Raw genomic sequence first — 14,588 nt, forward strand, 5'->3', positions numbered from 1 at the left:
TTTTACATTCTGACGTATTGCTGTGGCTAATGTTTCTATGAATATGGCAAATAAATGAGGAGCGAGAGAGTATCTTTGGATAGTCGTAGTATTGCCCCATAGTATTGGTTACGGTGGTCATAGGTGCAGTGTATAGGATCTAGATCCATTGTGTAAACAATTCACCAAAACCTAATCTGTGTTAAAATGTCAAACCTTTCTATATCAAAAGTTTAATGTGGAGGAAAAGTGTGTCTGTATTTATTTCAGTGGGTAGTCTCATATTCCTATTGATTTCCTCAATTTTTTAAAGACTCAGCCGGCAAACTGTCAGAACCTGGTGTTTTATTGTTGGTTTAATGCTTTGTGAAATTCTTCAGTGGATAGTGGTTCTTCTAGTGTCTGCTTTTGTTTTTCTGTTTAATATTTTTTATCTTCCAGTTTTGGGTTGTGGTTTGGCAAATAAGAAATTTATGAATCTGTTAAACATTTTATCTGAGTTCTGCAATATCTCTCCAGTTGGGTCTTTAATAACGGGATTATTGTTTTTTCAATTTGCTTTGATTTATTAATGTATTCAAAGTTTTAATGTTTTAGTTTTTGCAGTAGAAATTTGGTTCTTTCATTGATCAGTTCATTAAGTGCTCTAATGTTCTATTCTCTAAATTTTCTTCATTATTCTTTTTCCTAAATGTCTTTCTGACTTCCCATATTGTTCTAACTGAGGAGTCTGGGGAGTCATTTGTATCTAGGACGGATGCCTATTCTCATTTGATGTTAGTGGAGAATTCGGGATCGGTAGATAAGGATGTGTGGACAGGTGCGTGGTCACTTACAGCAGTGGGTGAATTTGTGTATGTGTGATGTTCAGATGAACTGAATTGCTCATTAGAAAGAACTATGTGTGATTCCTTTTGTGTTTGGGTGTTTTGGTCGCCCAACCTTCGGTAAGACCAGAATCGCTCTTGATGTGTTTTATTGTTTCTGTAGTCTTCCCACTGTGAGTGGTTCTTGAATGGGTTGTTCTGTCCAGGCCTGGATCAATAACAGTATTAAAATCCCCACAAATTATAACTGGGGAGTCTGAGAGGTTGGAAAGTTGTTAGAAAATGTTTTGGGAGAAGGTTGGGATTATCAGTGTTAGGGCCGTAGATATTTACAGTAGTCACTGTATTGCTGTCTTTACATGGACGTCCAGTCAGGGGTCATTCTGTGATCCTATGTCTGCTTCAATCTATCATCTGCTGCTGGGTAGTACATGTTGTAAGGGCAGTGAGTGGTCATAGTGTGCAGTGACTCTATCAGCATATACTCTTCTCTCACGATCAGTGCAGTCCTCTGAATCGATGAGTTACTTTAATGATCTGTCCACCGCCTTGATGTGTTTTTTTCATCTTGGATTCTCCCTTCCTCTCATAGGTTGAAGCTTTTTTACTAACTCAAGATTTGGATCATCTACAGAAGATGCTGAAAGGTAAGAACACCTTTTTCTCTATTGATTCCTTCATTTAGTAAACACTAGTGAATTATACTGGAAAAGGTACATTTATATGAATGAACTCTTTACAGGGAGCAGTTCTTCTCTGTGTGATTGTGGAGAGTAAACATTCTATAATGGAGCTTCATCAGTCCAGCAGTGGAGGAGGAACCTCTGACCTGAAGTAAATAAGTTGTCATCAGCACTTAGAAGAGTAAATGCTGTCTCTTACACTCAGACTAAAAAAAGTATTTACTGAACACTTTACTCTCATTTTAGATCAACTGCTCTCAGGAGAAAGCCTGCAGAACCTCCAGAACCCAGCTGTGTTTCTGAGAAGTGTAAAAGGTCAGTGGAGTATCCTACTGGTTTCAGCAATGAAGGAGGAGAAGCCAGCTGTGTGTCTATGAAGAGTGACGGGTCTATGAGGAACCCTCCTGGTTTCAGCAATGGAGGAGGAGAAGCCAGCTGTGTGTCTATGAAGAGTGACGGGTCTATGAGGAACCCTCCTGGTTTCAGCAATGGAGGAGGAGAAGCCAGCTGTGTGTCTATGAAGAGTGACGGGTCTATGAGGAACCCTCCTGGTTTCAGCAATGGAGGAGGAGAAGCCAGCTGTGTGTCTATGAAGAGTGACGGGTCTATGAGGAACCCTCCTGGTTTCAGCAATGGAGGAGGAGAAGCCAGCTGTGTGTCTATGAAGAGTGACGGGTCTATGAGGAACCCTCCTGGTTTCAGCAATGGAGGAGGAGAAGCCAGCTGTGTGTCTATGAAGAGTGACGGGTCTATGAGGAACCCTCCTGGATTCAGCAATGGAGGAGGAGAAGCCAGCCGTGTGTCTATGAAGAGTGACGGGTCTATGAGGAACCCTCCTGGATTCTGCAATGGAGGAGGAGAACCCAGCTATGCGTCAACAAAGAGCAACAGTAGTGGAGCTGCACCGTCTGACTCAGAGTGAGTTATTGTGTTTTTGGTCTCAGGCAATATAACTGCTACTACATAAAGCACACACACACACACACAGTTAAAACACACACACACACACTTACACACACACACACAGTTACATGACTGACTTTAAACCCCACCGGGACAATCCAGCACGTAAACTTGCTGCAAAGAAACTACGAATACATATAAAACCTACTTTTCTTGATAAGCAATGCGGCATCTCTTTTCCAGCAGCAGAACTGTGTACTCTCTGCCAGGTTAACCAGTACATGGAGGAGTCGAATCTCCCCAGCAACTTTGGGCACTAAACGTTTTGATTCCTTAAGCAGTAAGATTGTCTTTGCTCGTTGCACAGTGATATTTCAAGGCTTAGTAAAAGGCCCCAAACTGGTCACTTATACAGTCTAAATGTCTGTCTTCCCAAACGAAGCTACACATGAATCTTCAAACCAAATAACACAATTTTCCTTAAAGTGCATCATTTGTACAGTGTGTGTTGCGGTGCATTGTGGGATTGTTACAGTGCACTGAAAATTGGGCCCTACATTTTCGGACACCACTACAAAATGACAGAACCCCAAAATAGTGCACTAAATAGTGACTAGGGCACAGCTTCATGTATCTGTATATTAGCTACTCCAACATTACATTTATACTTTACAGACATGTCAAATCAAATGTAGGTGGCTAAAACATGTAGGGTTGATAGCAGGTGCCATCTCTGGCATTGTGAATGGTGCTCATCCCTGTAAGTCATGTGATCTGAGACCCCCTCACAGTTCTGATCAGGAGTATTTATCTACTATGAACTTGTACTGAGTAATTCATAACAGTTCTGAGTAATCACAGTTTTAGACCTGGATTTCAGGGTTGAATGTCACAGAGGGGGGCTAATAATAGATGGGCTGTAACTGAACACCCATATAGTGCAGTAATGCGATGTGTGAGTCTCACAGTCTGAGATAAAATGTAATTTAGTAAAAATGTTAACTGATGTGTAATTCAGTAGTTTGATATTTAGTGTTTCTGATGTTTGTGTTACTGTGTTTGGACCCCATCAGGAAGAGCTCCAAAAAAGGAGCACCACACACTCACACTTTGCTGGGGGGAACTGGACCCCCGCTGCAGGATTCTCACCAATCAGTGGACGATGTCCTGCACAGAGTCATAAAGAGACACAAAAGCAGCATGAAGAAGAAGTACGAGAGCTTATTTGAGGGAATCAAAACAGAAGAGAATAAAACCCTCCTGAACAGGATTTACACACAGCTCTACATCATAGAGGGAGAGAGTGAAGGAGTGAATGAAGAACATGAGGTTCTACAGATGGAGAAAACACCCAGGAGACACAGAGAAGATACTCCAATCAACTGCTTAGAAATTTTTAAACCTCTACTAGATCATAAAGTTCCAGGTCTCAGAAGTGTGCTGACTAAAGGCATTGCTGGAATTGGGAAAACTGTCTCTGTGCAGAAGTTCATTCTGGACTGGGCCGAGGGAACAGCCAATCAGGATGTAGATTTCATGTTTGTTCTTCCGTTCCGGGAGCTGAACCTGATTAAAGACCATCAGTACAGTCTTCATAGACTTCTGTGTGACTTCCATCCTGAGCTTAAAGACCTGGATCCAAAGATCTATGCGGAGATCAAAGCTGTGCTCATATTTGATGGTCTGGATGAAAGCAGAATTCCTCTGAACTTTGAGAAGTGTGAGAAAGTATCTGACATCACCATGACATCATCAGTGGGTGTGTTGATGACAAACCTCATCAAAGGAGATCTTCTTCCCTCTGCTCTAATCTGGATAACCTGCCGACCAGCAGCAGCCAATCAGATCCCTCCTAAACACATCAACCGTGTGACGGAAATCCAGGGATTCAACGACCCACAGAAGGAGGAGTACTTTAGGAAGAGGATCAGTGACCAAGACCAAGCCCAGAAAATCATCTCCCACATTAAGACAGTGAGGAGCCTCCACATCATGTGCCACATTCCCGTCTTCTGCTGGATCTCAGCCACTGTGCTTCAGAGACTCATCAAACAACATCACTCAGAAATCCCTAAAACTCTGACTGAAATGTACTCCCACTTCCTGATCACTCAGACCAACATGAAGGACCAGAAGTATGAGGAGAAAGATGAGAGAGACCCACAGAAACTGCTGGAATCCAACAGAACCAAACTTCTGAAACTGGCTGAACTGGCTTTTAAACAGCTGATGAAAGGCAATGTGATGTTCTATGAAGAGGACCTGAGAGAGAGCAGTGTAGACATCACTGAGGCCTCAGTGTATTCTGGGGTTTTCACTGAGATCTTTAGGGAGGAATGTGTGCGTTACCAGAGGAAGGTCTACTGCTTTGTTCATCTGAGCTTTCAGGAGTTCCTGGCTGCTGTTTATGTGTTTCACTGCTACGAAAGCGAGAAGGTGAAGGACTTGCAGTGTTTTATACAACTGGATGATCTGCTGAAGAGAGCTGTGGATAAAGCTGTAGAGAGTCAGAACGGACACCTGGATCTTTTCCTCCGCTTCCTGCTGGGCATCTCACTGGAGTCCAATCAGAGACTCTTACAGGGTCTACTGACGCACACACACACACACTCTGAGAAAACCATAGAGGACATCAAGAGCATAATCAAAGGAGATCATCCAGAACATTACAGATCTCTTTCTACTGAGAGATCCATCAATCTGTTCCTCTGTCTGTCTGAAATGAAGGACCAGTCTCTCTCCAGAGAGATTCAGAAGTATCTAAACTCAGGAGTGAATCTCCCTCCTGGACAGTGTTCAGCACTAGCCTACATGCTTCTGACCTCAGAGGAGGTGCTGGAGGAGCTGGACCTGAAGAAATACAACACATCAGAGGAGGGTTATAGGAGACTGATCCCAGCTGTGACTGTCTGTAGAAGAGCTGTGTGAGTATCTACATTAACATCTGTATAGAACATCTGTATTTGAATGTTGATGGTTGAGCAGAAACATTGACCTCATATCATTTAGATTACAGGAACATTTCATGAACACTGTTTTTATATTGTTTATTTATTTTTAGTCAGATTGTTTTGTATGTTTCATCAGTTTTCCTGTAAGAAAGTGTTTATGTGTGGTTCAGTTAAACTGTAGAGTAGGTTGCACACATTGCTAATTAAGAAAGTTAATTAAGAAAAATAAATATTAAATACTTATAAAAAAAGATTTTTGGATGTTGAGCTTTGGTTCTTGCATTTGGGTAAACATTGTAACATTGCACAACAAGTATACTGATCTTCATATGAAGTACATCCAAGAGACACTGATTTACAATACATACAGTGAGTCCAAGAAGTATTTGATCCCTTGCTGATTTTCTTTGTTTGCCCACTAATAAAGACACTATCCTTCTGCACTTTTAATGGTAGATATATTCTAACATGGAGAGACAGAATATCAAGACAAAAATCCAGAATATAATTTTAAAGAATATATTTTAATTAATTTGTATTTCAATGAGGAAAATAAGTATTTGATCCCTCTTGCCAAACACACTCAATACTTAGTGGCAAAGCCTTTGTTTGCAAGCACAGCGGTGAGACGTTTGTTGTAGTTAACCACAAGTTTAGCACACACACCAGGGGGAATTTTGGCCCACTCTTCTTTGCAGATCCTCTCTAAATCATGAAGGTTGGTGGGCTGTCGCTTGGCAACTCTGACCTTCAGCTCCCTCCATAGATTTTCGATCGGATTGAGGTCTGGCGACTGGCTGGGCCACTCCATGACCTTAATGTGATTTTTCTTGAGCCAATCCTTTGTTGCCTTTGCTGTATGTTTAGGGTCGTTATCATGTTGGAAGACCCAACCACGGCCCATTTTCAGATCCCTGGCAGAGGGGAGGAGGTTGTCCCTCAGGATTGTGCGGTACATGGCTCCATCCATCTTCCCAGTGATGCGGTGAAGTAGCCCTGTACCCTTGGCAGAGAAACACCCCCAAAACATTATGCTTCCACCTCCATGCTTGACGGTGGGCACAGTGTTCTTGGGGTCATAGGCAGCATTTTTCTTCCTCCACACATGGCGGGTGGAGTTGAGGCCAAAAAGTTCAATTTTGGTCTCGTCTGACCACAAAACCTTCTCCCAATAACTTGGTTCATCTTTCAAATGATCATTGGCATACTTGAGGCGCGCCTCCACATGTGCTCTCTTCAGCAGGGGTACCTTTCGGGCACTGCAGGATGTGAATCCATTGTTGCGCAAAGTGTTGCCAATTGTTTCCTTGCAAACTGTGGTCCCAGCTGCCTTCAGGTCATTTGCTAACTCCTGCCGAGTGGTTGCAGGACGATTTCTGACTGTTCTCAGCATCATTGCCACCCCACGAGGTGAAATCTTCTTTGGAGCACCGGGCCGAGGTCTGTTGATTGTCATGTTATACTCTTTAAACTTTCTGATAATTGCACCAATAGTTGTTACTTTCACATCCAACACCTTACTAATCTTTTTGTAGCCCATTCCAGCTTTGTGAAGGTCAACAATTCTGACTCTGAGGTCCTGTGACAGCTCTTTGGTTTTACCCATGTTGGAGACTTGAAATCTGTGTGATCTGTCTGATTCTGTGGACAGGTGTTTTTCACACAAGTGATTAGTGTGAACAGGTGGCTTCAGGTCAGGTAACAAGTTGATTGGGAGTGTCTAACTGGTCTGTAAAAGCCAGAACTGCTAATGAATACTAAGGGATCAAATACTTATTTCACTCCATGAAATACAAATCAATTAATATATATTCCTTAGATTTATTTTCTGGATTTTCTTTTTAATATTCTGTCTCTCCATGTAAGAATACATCTACCATTAAAAGTATAGAATGATCATGTCTTTATTAGTGGGCCAACGAAGAAAATCAGCAAGGGATCAAATACTTCTTGGACTCACTGTACATTAAAGATGACTTGGGCAGACACCCCCCCCCCCACCACCACCACACACACACAATCAGAGAGTCCTCTGTTTTTATTATAATAAATCTTAGATTAAATATTTCTAGATCAGCACTCCTACTCCTGAGTTGGTTTGATAGTACAGATCTAAACTACCCGTGACTAAAGTGGATTTAATTAACTGGAATCCCCTTCGCCCGTGGTTTATTACATGAGTGCATATAGTGTTATGAACTGACCTGACCATAATTTGCATTTAGCCGTTTAGAAAAGGACTGCACAGTCTGATCCATTTGTTCAGGTGACGACTTTCTCACAGAGCTGGCAAAAGAAGAGAAAACTCTAGAGCAAACCAACTGGAGTTCTGTGTTTCCCGATAGAAATGAACAACTTTAAGAATTATGTAATTTTAAAAAAGGCAATTTTGCAATTGTTTCCCAAAAGCCTTCTTACTCTCTAAGAAATTAAACGCTATGCTTACTTTATCTAGTTATGTCAGCTGGTCCCATAGAACTTTTGATTAAATTGATTAAAAAATGGAGACATGAAATATAATTTATTATGAAAATGTAAATCTGAACAAATGGGTTTATTTTAAAGGCACATCATGTTATGTTCAGTTACTATAACATTATTGTATTCAGTTCACTGATTATTAAAGTTTTAGGTTTATGTTGATTGCACTAAATGTCTGAATCCTAGTTGGTCTGTTTAAGTCTGTAGGTCAAATAAAAACTTTAGCTTTAATTTACCTGACTTTATTAAACTCTCAGGTTTACAAATGGTGTAATAATGCTGCTAGAATACATTAATTAAGACTCAGGAACCAAAATAAATGTAAACCAATATGCTATTTACTTCTATTTAATACAGACAAATCCAAATTAAGTTAAAAATAAAGTTTAAAGTTTAAAATGACAAATTTACCAAATGAAGTAGATCAAAATAAACATTAAATTAAACAGCAATACTCTAAATAAATGCAGAAAGCTTTTATAAAATACAAAATACCACACACACACACACACACACACACACACACACGGTGCATACACATACCGCACACTGTGCATCACACATTACATGCACACTCCACACCACACAGTTCACAAACACTCCACACACACCACACACTGTACACACACACCATACACTGCACATGGAGGCCAAATTTCATCTGTGGAAATGCTGAATGTGGTTGTCTTGTTAAACAAATCAAATCATTTTTATTGTCATGTCATTACACAGGTGTAAAAATTAGTGAAAAACTTGGGTGCCTCGTCCCCCACAGTAGTGCAAAAAAGAATACAAATTTGCAAATAGAAATACTGAATATTTACACAAATAGAAATACTGAATATTTACACAAATACAAATACTGAATATTTACACAAATAGAAATACTGAATATTTACACAAATAGAAATACTGAATATTTACGCATTAACTTCTACGATACACATACACACATTATACATACTCTCTATTTACAATATTGGTAAAAGCACTTTAAATGTGCAGGTTTTGACTTTTCCAACTTAAAAGTTACTTCACAAAAAAAAAAAAATCCTTTCCTTTTCTAGTTCAAAATATTTACATCTTTAAAAGCAAACAATCTGGCTGGGCATGTCTTTCCACCTTGCACTGTAGTTTATCGATATATATATTTAGTGTATTATATTTTTGTACATTTTTATAGTTGTACATATATTAGTGTTGTCTTGCTGTAGAGTAATTACCTGAACCTGACCTGAAACATTTCAATCATTGGATGTCCTGCTGACACATTGTGCAAATGAGTTTTTTGTCATTTCTTTTATTTCTGCAGACTTGCTCAGTGTTCTCTCACCACAAATTCTTGTGGAAATCTGGGATCAGCTCTACAATCAGAAAACTCCTCCCTGAAAGAGCTGGACCTCGGTCACAATGACCTGCAGGATTCAGGAGTGGAGCTGCTCTCTGCTGGACTGAAGAGTCCACACTGTAAACTGGAGACACTCAGGTAAATCTTTTGTTAATTATATTATTAATAATAAATATTAAGATCTGAAATGTTAAGAGATCGGCATTCTTTAGCTTCCTCAGGATATGAAAGAATGGCTTTTTTGGGGGGGGGGGGTACTAATTTGTGTAATGAATATTTATGTACTTACAGTTGCTGTATCCATCTTATTTTTCATTAGAGCAAAGCAGCCTACTTTCTTCTAGGCTTTAAACATGCAACCAACAACATTGCCCTTATTGCCATTATGTATTAATTAGAGTTACATACTCAGATTTTGTCATATATCATTCTATGCTGATGGCATGGTCTGAGCTAGGGAGTTACTCTTTAAGCTCGCCCCTCTTGCAAATTGTATTAAAAATTGTTGTTTATTTAACAAAAAACGTATTTAGAAATCACTGAAATACATTTTATTTGAAGGTAAAGAACTAAAGTAGCAAAACTTTTTACAAAAAAGTAAGTAACAAAATCCACATCTTTTTAAATCTAGATAAACACTTCATGTATCTGAGTTGCCCAAGAACAACAGAAACTAGACAAGAAGCTAAAGATATTTAGGTGATGTGTGTATATGTGTGTTAGAGTTTGTGTGGAAAGTGCTTTTATTATTTTAAAACATCAGATTATTTTTACAGTAACTGCTTGCATGTTTCAATATTGTGGAATTTCTGCCTTTTCTGCATTAAATTTACTTATATTTAGAAGTAAATTTGATGCTTTTACACCACTGTTCCCATTGTATTGTAGACTAATGGATCACATTATTAAATGAATTAATTTATAGTTTTTTAGATTTTGTCATCTTAAGGCTGTCCCATCCAATTCGACCACTTTCTGAAGAAATTTAAGCATGCAATACAGGGCTGTACATTTTTATAGTTGTGTATATATTAGTGTTGTCTTGCTGTAGAGTAATTACCTGAACCTGACCTGAAGCATTTCAATCATTGGATGTCCTGCTGACACATTGTCCAAATGACAAATATACTTTGACTTAACTTGGTAGACATTCTGATGTTCAGCCCATGTGATACAACCAGATCGAATGTATGACCATGTATGTGTGTTATTATTATTTTTATGAGTTTTTGTTATTTCTTTTATTTCTGCAGACTTGCTCAGTGTTCTCTTGCCAGAAATTCTTGTGAAATTCTGGGATCAGCTCTACAGTCAGAAAACTCCTCCCTGAAAGAGCTGGACCTCAGTAACAATGACCTGCAGGATTCAGGAGTGGAGCTGCTCTCTGCTGGACTGAGGAGTTCACACTGTAAACTGGAGACACTCAGGTAAATCTTCTGTGAATTATTTCATAAATAATAAATATTAAGGTCTGAAATGTTAAGAGATCAGCATTCTTTAGCTTCCTCAGGATATGAAAGAATTGCTTTTTTTTGGGGGGGGGTACTAATTTGTGTAATGAATATTTATGTACTTACAGTTGCTGTATCCATCTTATTTTTCATTAGAGCAAAGCAGCCTACTTTCTTCTAGGCTTTAAACATGCAACCAACAACATTGCCCTTATTGCCATTATGTATTAATTACAGTTACATACTCAGATTTCGTCATATATCATTCTATGCTGATGGCATGGTCTGACCTAGGGACTTACTCTTTAAGCTCGCCCCTCTTCCAAATTGTATTAAAAATTGTTGTTTATTTAACAAAAAACGTATTTAGAAATCACTGAAATACATTTTATTTGAAGGTAAAGAACTGAAGTAGCAAAACTTTTTACAAAAAAGTAAGTAACAAAATCCACATCTTTTAAAATCTAGATAAACACTTCATGTATCTGAGTTGCCCAAGAACAACAGAAACTAGACAAGAAGCTAAAGATATTTAGGTGATGTGTGTATATGTGTGTTAGAGTTTGTGTGGAAAGTGCTTTTATTATTTTAAAACATCAGATTATTTTTACAGTAACTGCTTGCATGTTTCAATATTGTGGAATTTCTGCCTTTTCTGCATTAAATTTAGTTATATTTAGAAGTAAATTTGATGCTTTTACACCACTGTTCCCATTGTATTGTAGACTAATGAATCAAATTATTAAATTAATTAATTTATAGTTTTTTAGATTTTGTCATCTTAAGGCTGTCCCATCCAATTCGACCACTTTCTGAAGAAATTTAAGCATGCATTACAGGGCTGCACATTTTTATAGTTGTGTATATATTAGTGTTGTCTTGCTGTAGGTTAATTACCTGAACCTGACCTGAAGCATTTCAATCATTGGATGTCCTGCTGACATATTGTCCAAATGACAAATATACTTTGACTTACCTTGGTTGACATTCTGATGTTCAGCCCATGTGATACAACCAGATCGAATGTATGGCCATGTATGTGTGTTATTATTATTTTTATGAGTTTTTGTTATTTCTTTTATTTCTGCAGACTTGCTCAGTGTTCTCTTGCCAGAAATTCTTGTGGAAATCTGGGATCAGTTCTACAGTCAGTAAACTCCTCCCTGAAAGAGCTGGACCTCAGTAACAATGACCTGCAGGATTCAGGAGTGGAGCTGCTCTCTGCTGGACTGAGGAGTTCACACTGTAAACTGGAGACACTCAGGTGAATGTTCTGTGAATTATATTATTAATAATAAATATTACGGTCTAAATTTACATTTTTGTAATGAATAGTTGTATACTTATACTTACAAATACTGGTATTGCTCAATGAAGAGCAGTTTGCTCTGTTTCTAGGTTTTGAACATGCTACCAACAATATTACCATCAAGGAGTATTAGAGCTGCACACTCAGATCTTTTGTGAAACTCTAGTATGACCTGCTTTTTTAACAAGACAGCACTTCTCAAACTATGAATGCTACATGTACTGTACAGTAAATTAATAATGTTTTTTTGTTCTCCAGCTAGTTTTAGTTCTGTGTAAATTTTGTCTGCCCGTGTTTTTCTTTATTTCTGCAGATTGTCTGGGTGTATGGTTACAAAAGACGGCTGTTTCTCTCTGGCTTCAGCTCTGAAATCAAACCCCTCTCACCTGAAAGAACTGGATCTGACCTATAATTATCCAGGAGAGTCTGGAGTAAAGCTGCTGTCTGATCTACTGGAGGATCCACATTATAAACTAGAGAACTTGCTGTGAGTTGTGGTCACTGGGCCAAATTCATAAAAAACCTTGTCAGATTTAGACATTCAGAACAAGCAGTGTTGCATTAACATGTTCTCTCATTCATGACAGTAACTGAAAATAGCTTCACCAGTTTATAGTCCGATCTGGAAGATTCACTGGGAAATGGTGAATTATAAATGGTGTACTTTTATTTTCCTCTGCAGTGGGTTTGCAAAAGTGAAACAAAATAAATTTGACACACAGTCCTATTTCATGTTGCTCCTGAGTGATGTGGCTGTTTAAGAATTATCCCATCATAAGGAGATTGCCAGTTCCACAGTGATACCATGGCTGGGAATCCAAGAAAACACAATTGACCTCGCTCCCTCTCTCCTCATCACTAAGCACGATGCGTCTATTGACTGATGTAAAATTAGCTAAAGTTTAGCATTCTCTGCCGGCATAGCGATGGTGCTCCTACTGGTTAGCAGTATGGGGTAGCAAGCTGTGGAAGTAACTGCTAACGCTAGTCTGATCTGAGGTCTGTTCAGCTTGCTGTCTCACTCTGTCTCACCCAAACTTGATTAAAGTCAACTAAAGTGTTTATGTGGATCTGGATGCATGTTTTAGATCATTGTCCTGACGGAGATCCAACCATCACCCAGTTTTAGCTTTCTGGACAGATTTCTATTTAAATCTCCAGCTCCCTCGTGGAGTTCATGATGCTCTGTATCTAACAAGGTTCCAAGATGACAGTGGATTTGGGTATTTTCAGACATGGAACTGATTTTATAGTCTCTGTCTGATTTCTGAAAGTCAGCTCTTTTCATGTGGTGGTTTTCTAATTCTCCCTTTGTTGATGAGAGATTGAGGGAATGTGGCCACTGTATTTCATTATATTTCTACCTCAGTGAAGTCACAAATGAGCTCTTAAGAGTTCCTGAACACTCAGGTGTCTTAAATAAAGGAACAGAAATGAGAACGTTCTTCACCAACATTCTGCTCAGAGTAATTGTAATGTGCCAGTGTTTATGACACATTATTAATACAGTTTATAAATCAATAAGGGTTTGGTTTCAGTTTTACTTTCATAAATAACATTTTATCATCTTAAAGGAGTGTGTTTGTGTGTATGTGTGTGTTTAGGTTGGAACATGAAGGGGAGATCTGGATGAAACCAGGACTAAAGAAATGTAAGATACATATAAACACATATAAACACACACAGAGTCTCCTTCCCTCACACACACAGAACAAGTCACCTTGCATGTTGACTCACCGTGCTGGATCTCTTGGCTCATTGTGTGTTTAATGTGTACCTCTATCCTGCCCTTGTGTTTTTGTTCCCTGGTCTGTGTCTGTGGTATGTTTTGGTGTCTCTGCCCTAGCTCTACCTAGTCATTAGTGTCCCCACCTGTATCTCCTTTGTACCCCTGCCCTCTTGTTGTCCTCCCCAGGCGTTCCTGTTTGTGTCTTGTGTCTTGAGCCACTGCTCTGTTCCTTGACCAGCATTGTCGATGTTGTTTGTTCACTGCGCTGCATTTCGAGTTCTTTGTTTTGTTCTCTGTGTTTCGTTATTTCGTCTTCATTTTGGGTTTTGAGTCTATTATGTATATTTCTTCTGGATTATGTGATCTCTGTCTGGGAAGATAATGAAGGGATTACTAAAAGAAATTTGCACTGCCTCAACCCCCTGAATCATTAATCAACTAGGCAATCTAATTTTTAAGATTTTTACAATTTAATCAACTGTATTCCAGTCTAATTCTGGAAATCCAGATTCAGCTTTTCCTCCATGTTTGAGGTGTTTGTTCCATGTGCGACACTCATATGGCTCCCCAGCCCGCTTACCTGACCCGTCTGTTGTCATTTCCATAAATTTCTAAAAACCTGCAGCCTGTCATGCACCATTCACATTCAGCAGCTCTTTCTATTGAAATAAATAGGATGCAGCAAGGCTCTCTCTCTTGTGGTAGGTGTCCACTTGCCACTTAGCCTCGCCGTGCTCTATAGAGGGTATGCATTGACATCATATTCCCGCTGGAAAATGCCCCTTAAGTTTGAGTGAGTGGGAAAACATTTGTCAGCATGGCTGCAGCGTTTATTAGGGAAAACAGCCAAACAGGGAATGAAATTAGCAATTTTCTACTCAAGTTAAAGGCAACTGGACTCGACCGCCACCCATTCAGATGATCAAC

At 39.1% G+C, this 14,588-nt stretch overlaps 1 protein-coding gene across 1 annotated transcript in view; it reads left to right on the forward strand.

Moving 5' to 3' along the window:
- Positions 1-14,588, forward strand: part of LOC140565124 (uncharacterized) — a 49,624-nt gene that overhangs the window by 33,259 nt on the left and 1,777 nt on the right. The window contains exons 15-22 of the mRNA XM_072690932.1: positions 1,549-1,640; positions 1,736-2,407; positions 3,466-5,316; positions 9,137-9,310; positions 10,426-10,599; positions 11,714-11,887; positions 12,246-12,419; positions 13,537-13,583. Coding sequence (XP_072547033.1) covers positions 1,549-1,640; positions 1,736-2,407; positions 3,466-5,316; positions 9,137-9,310; positions 10,426-10,599; positions 11,714-11,887; positions 12,246-12,419; positions 13,537-13,583 — 3,358 coding nt within the window. The remainder of the gene's footprint in view (positions 1-1,548; positions 1,641-1,735; positions 2,408-3,465; positions 5,317-9,136; positions 9,311-10,425; positions 10,600-11,713; positions 11,888-12,245; positions 12,420-13,536; positions 13,584-14,588) is intronic.

The sequence above is a fragment of the Salminus brasiliensis genome, chromosome 11 (assembly GCF_030463535.1).
Source record: "Salminus brasiliensis chromosome 11, fSalBra1.hap2, whole genome shotgun sequence".
NCBI lineage: Eukaryota > Metazoa > Chordata > Actinopteri > Characiformes > Bryconidae > Salminus > Salminus brasiliensis.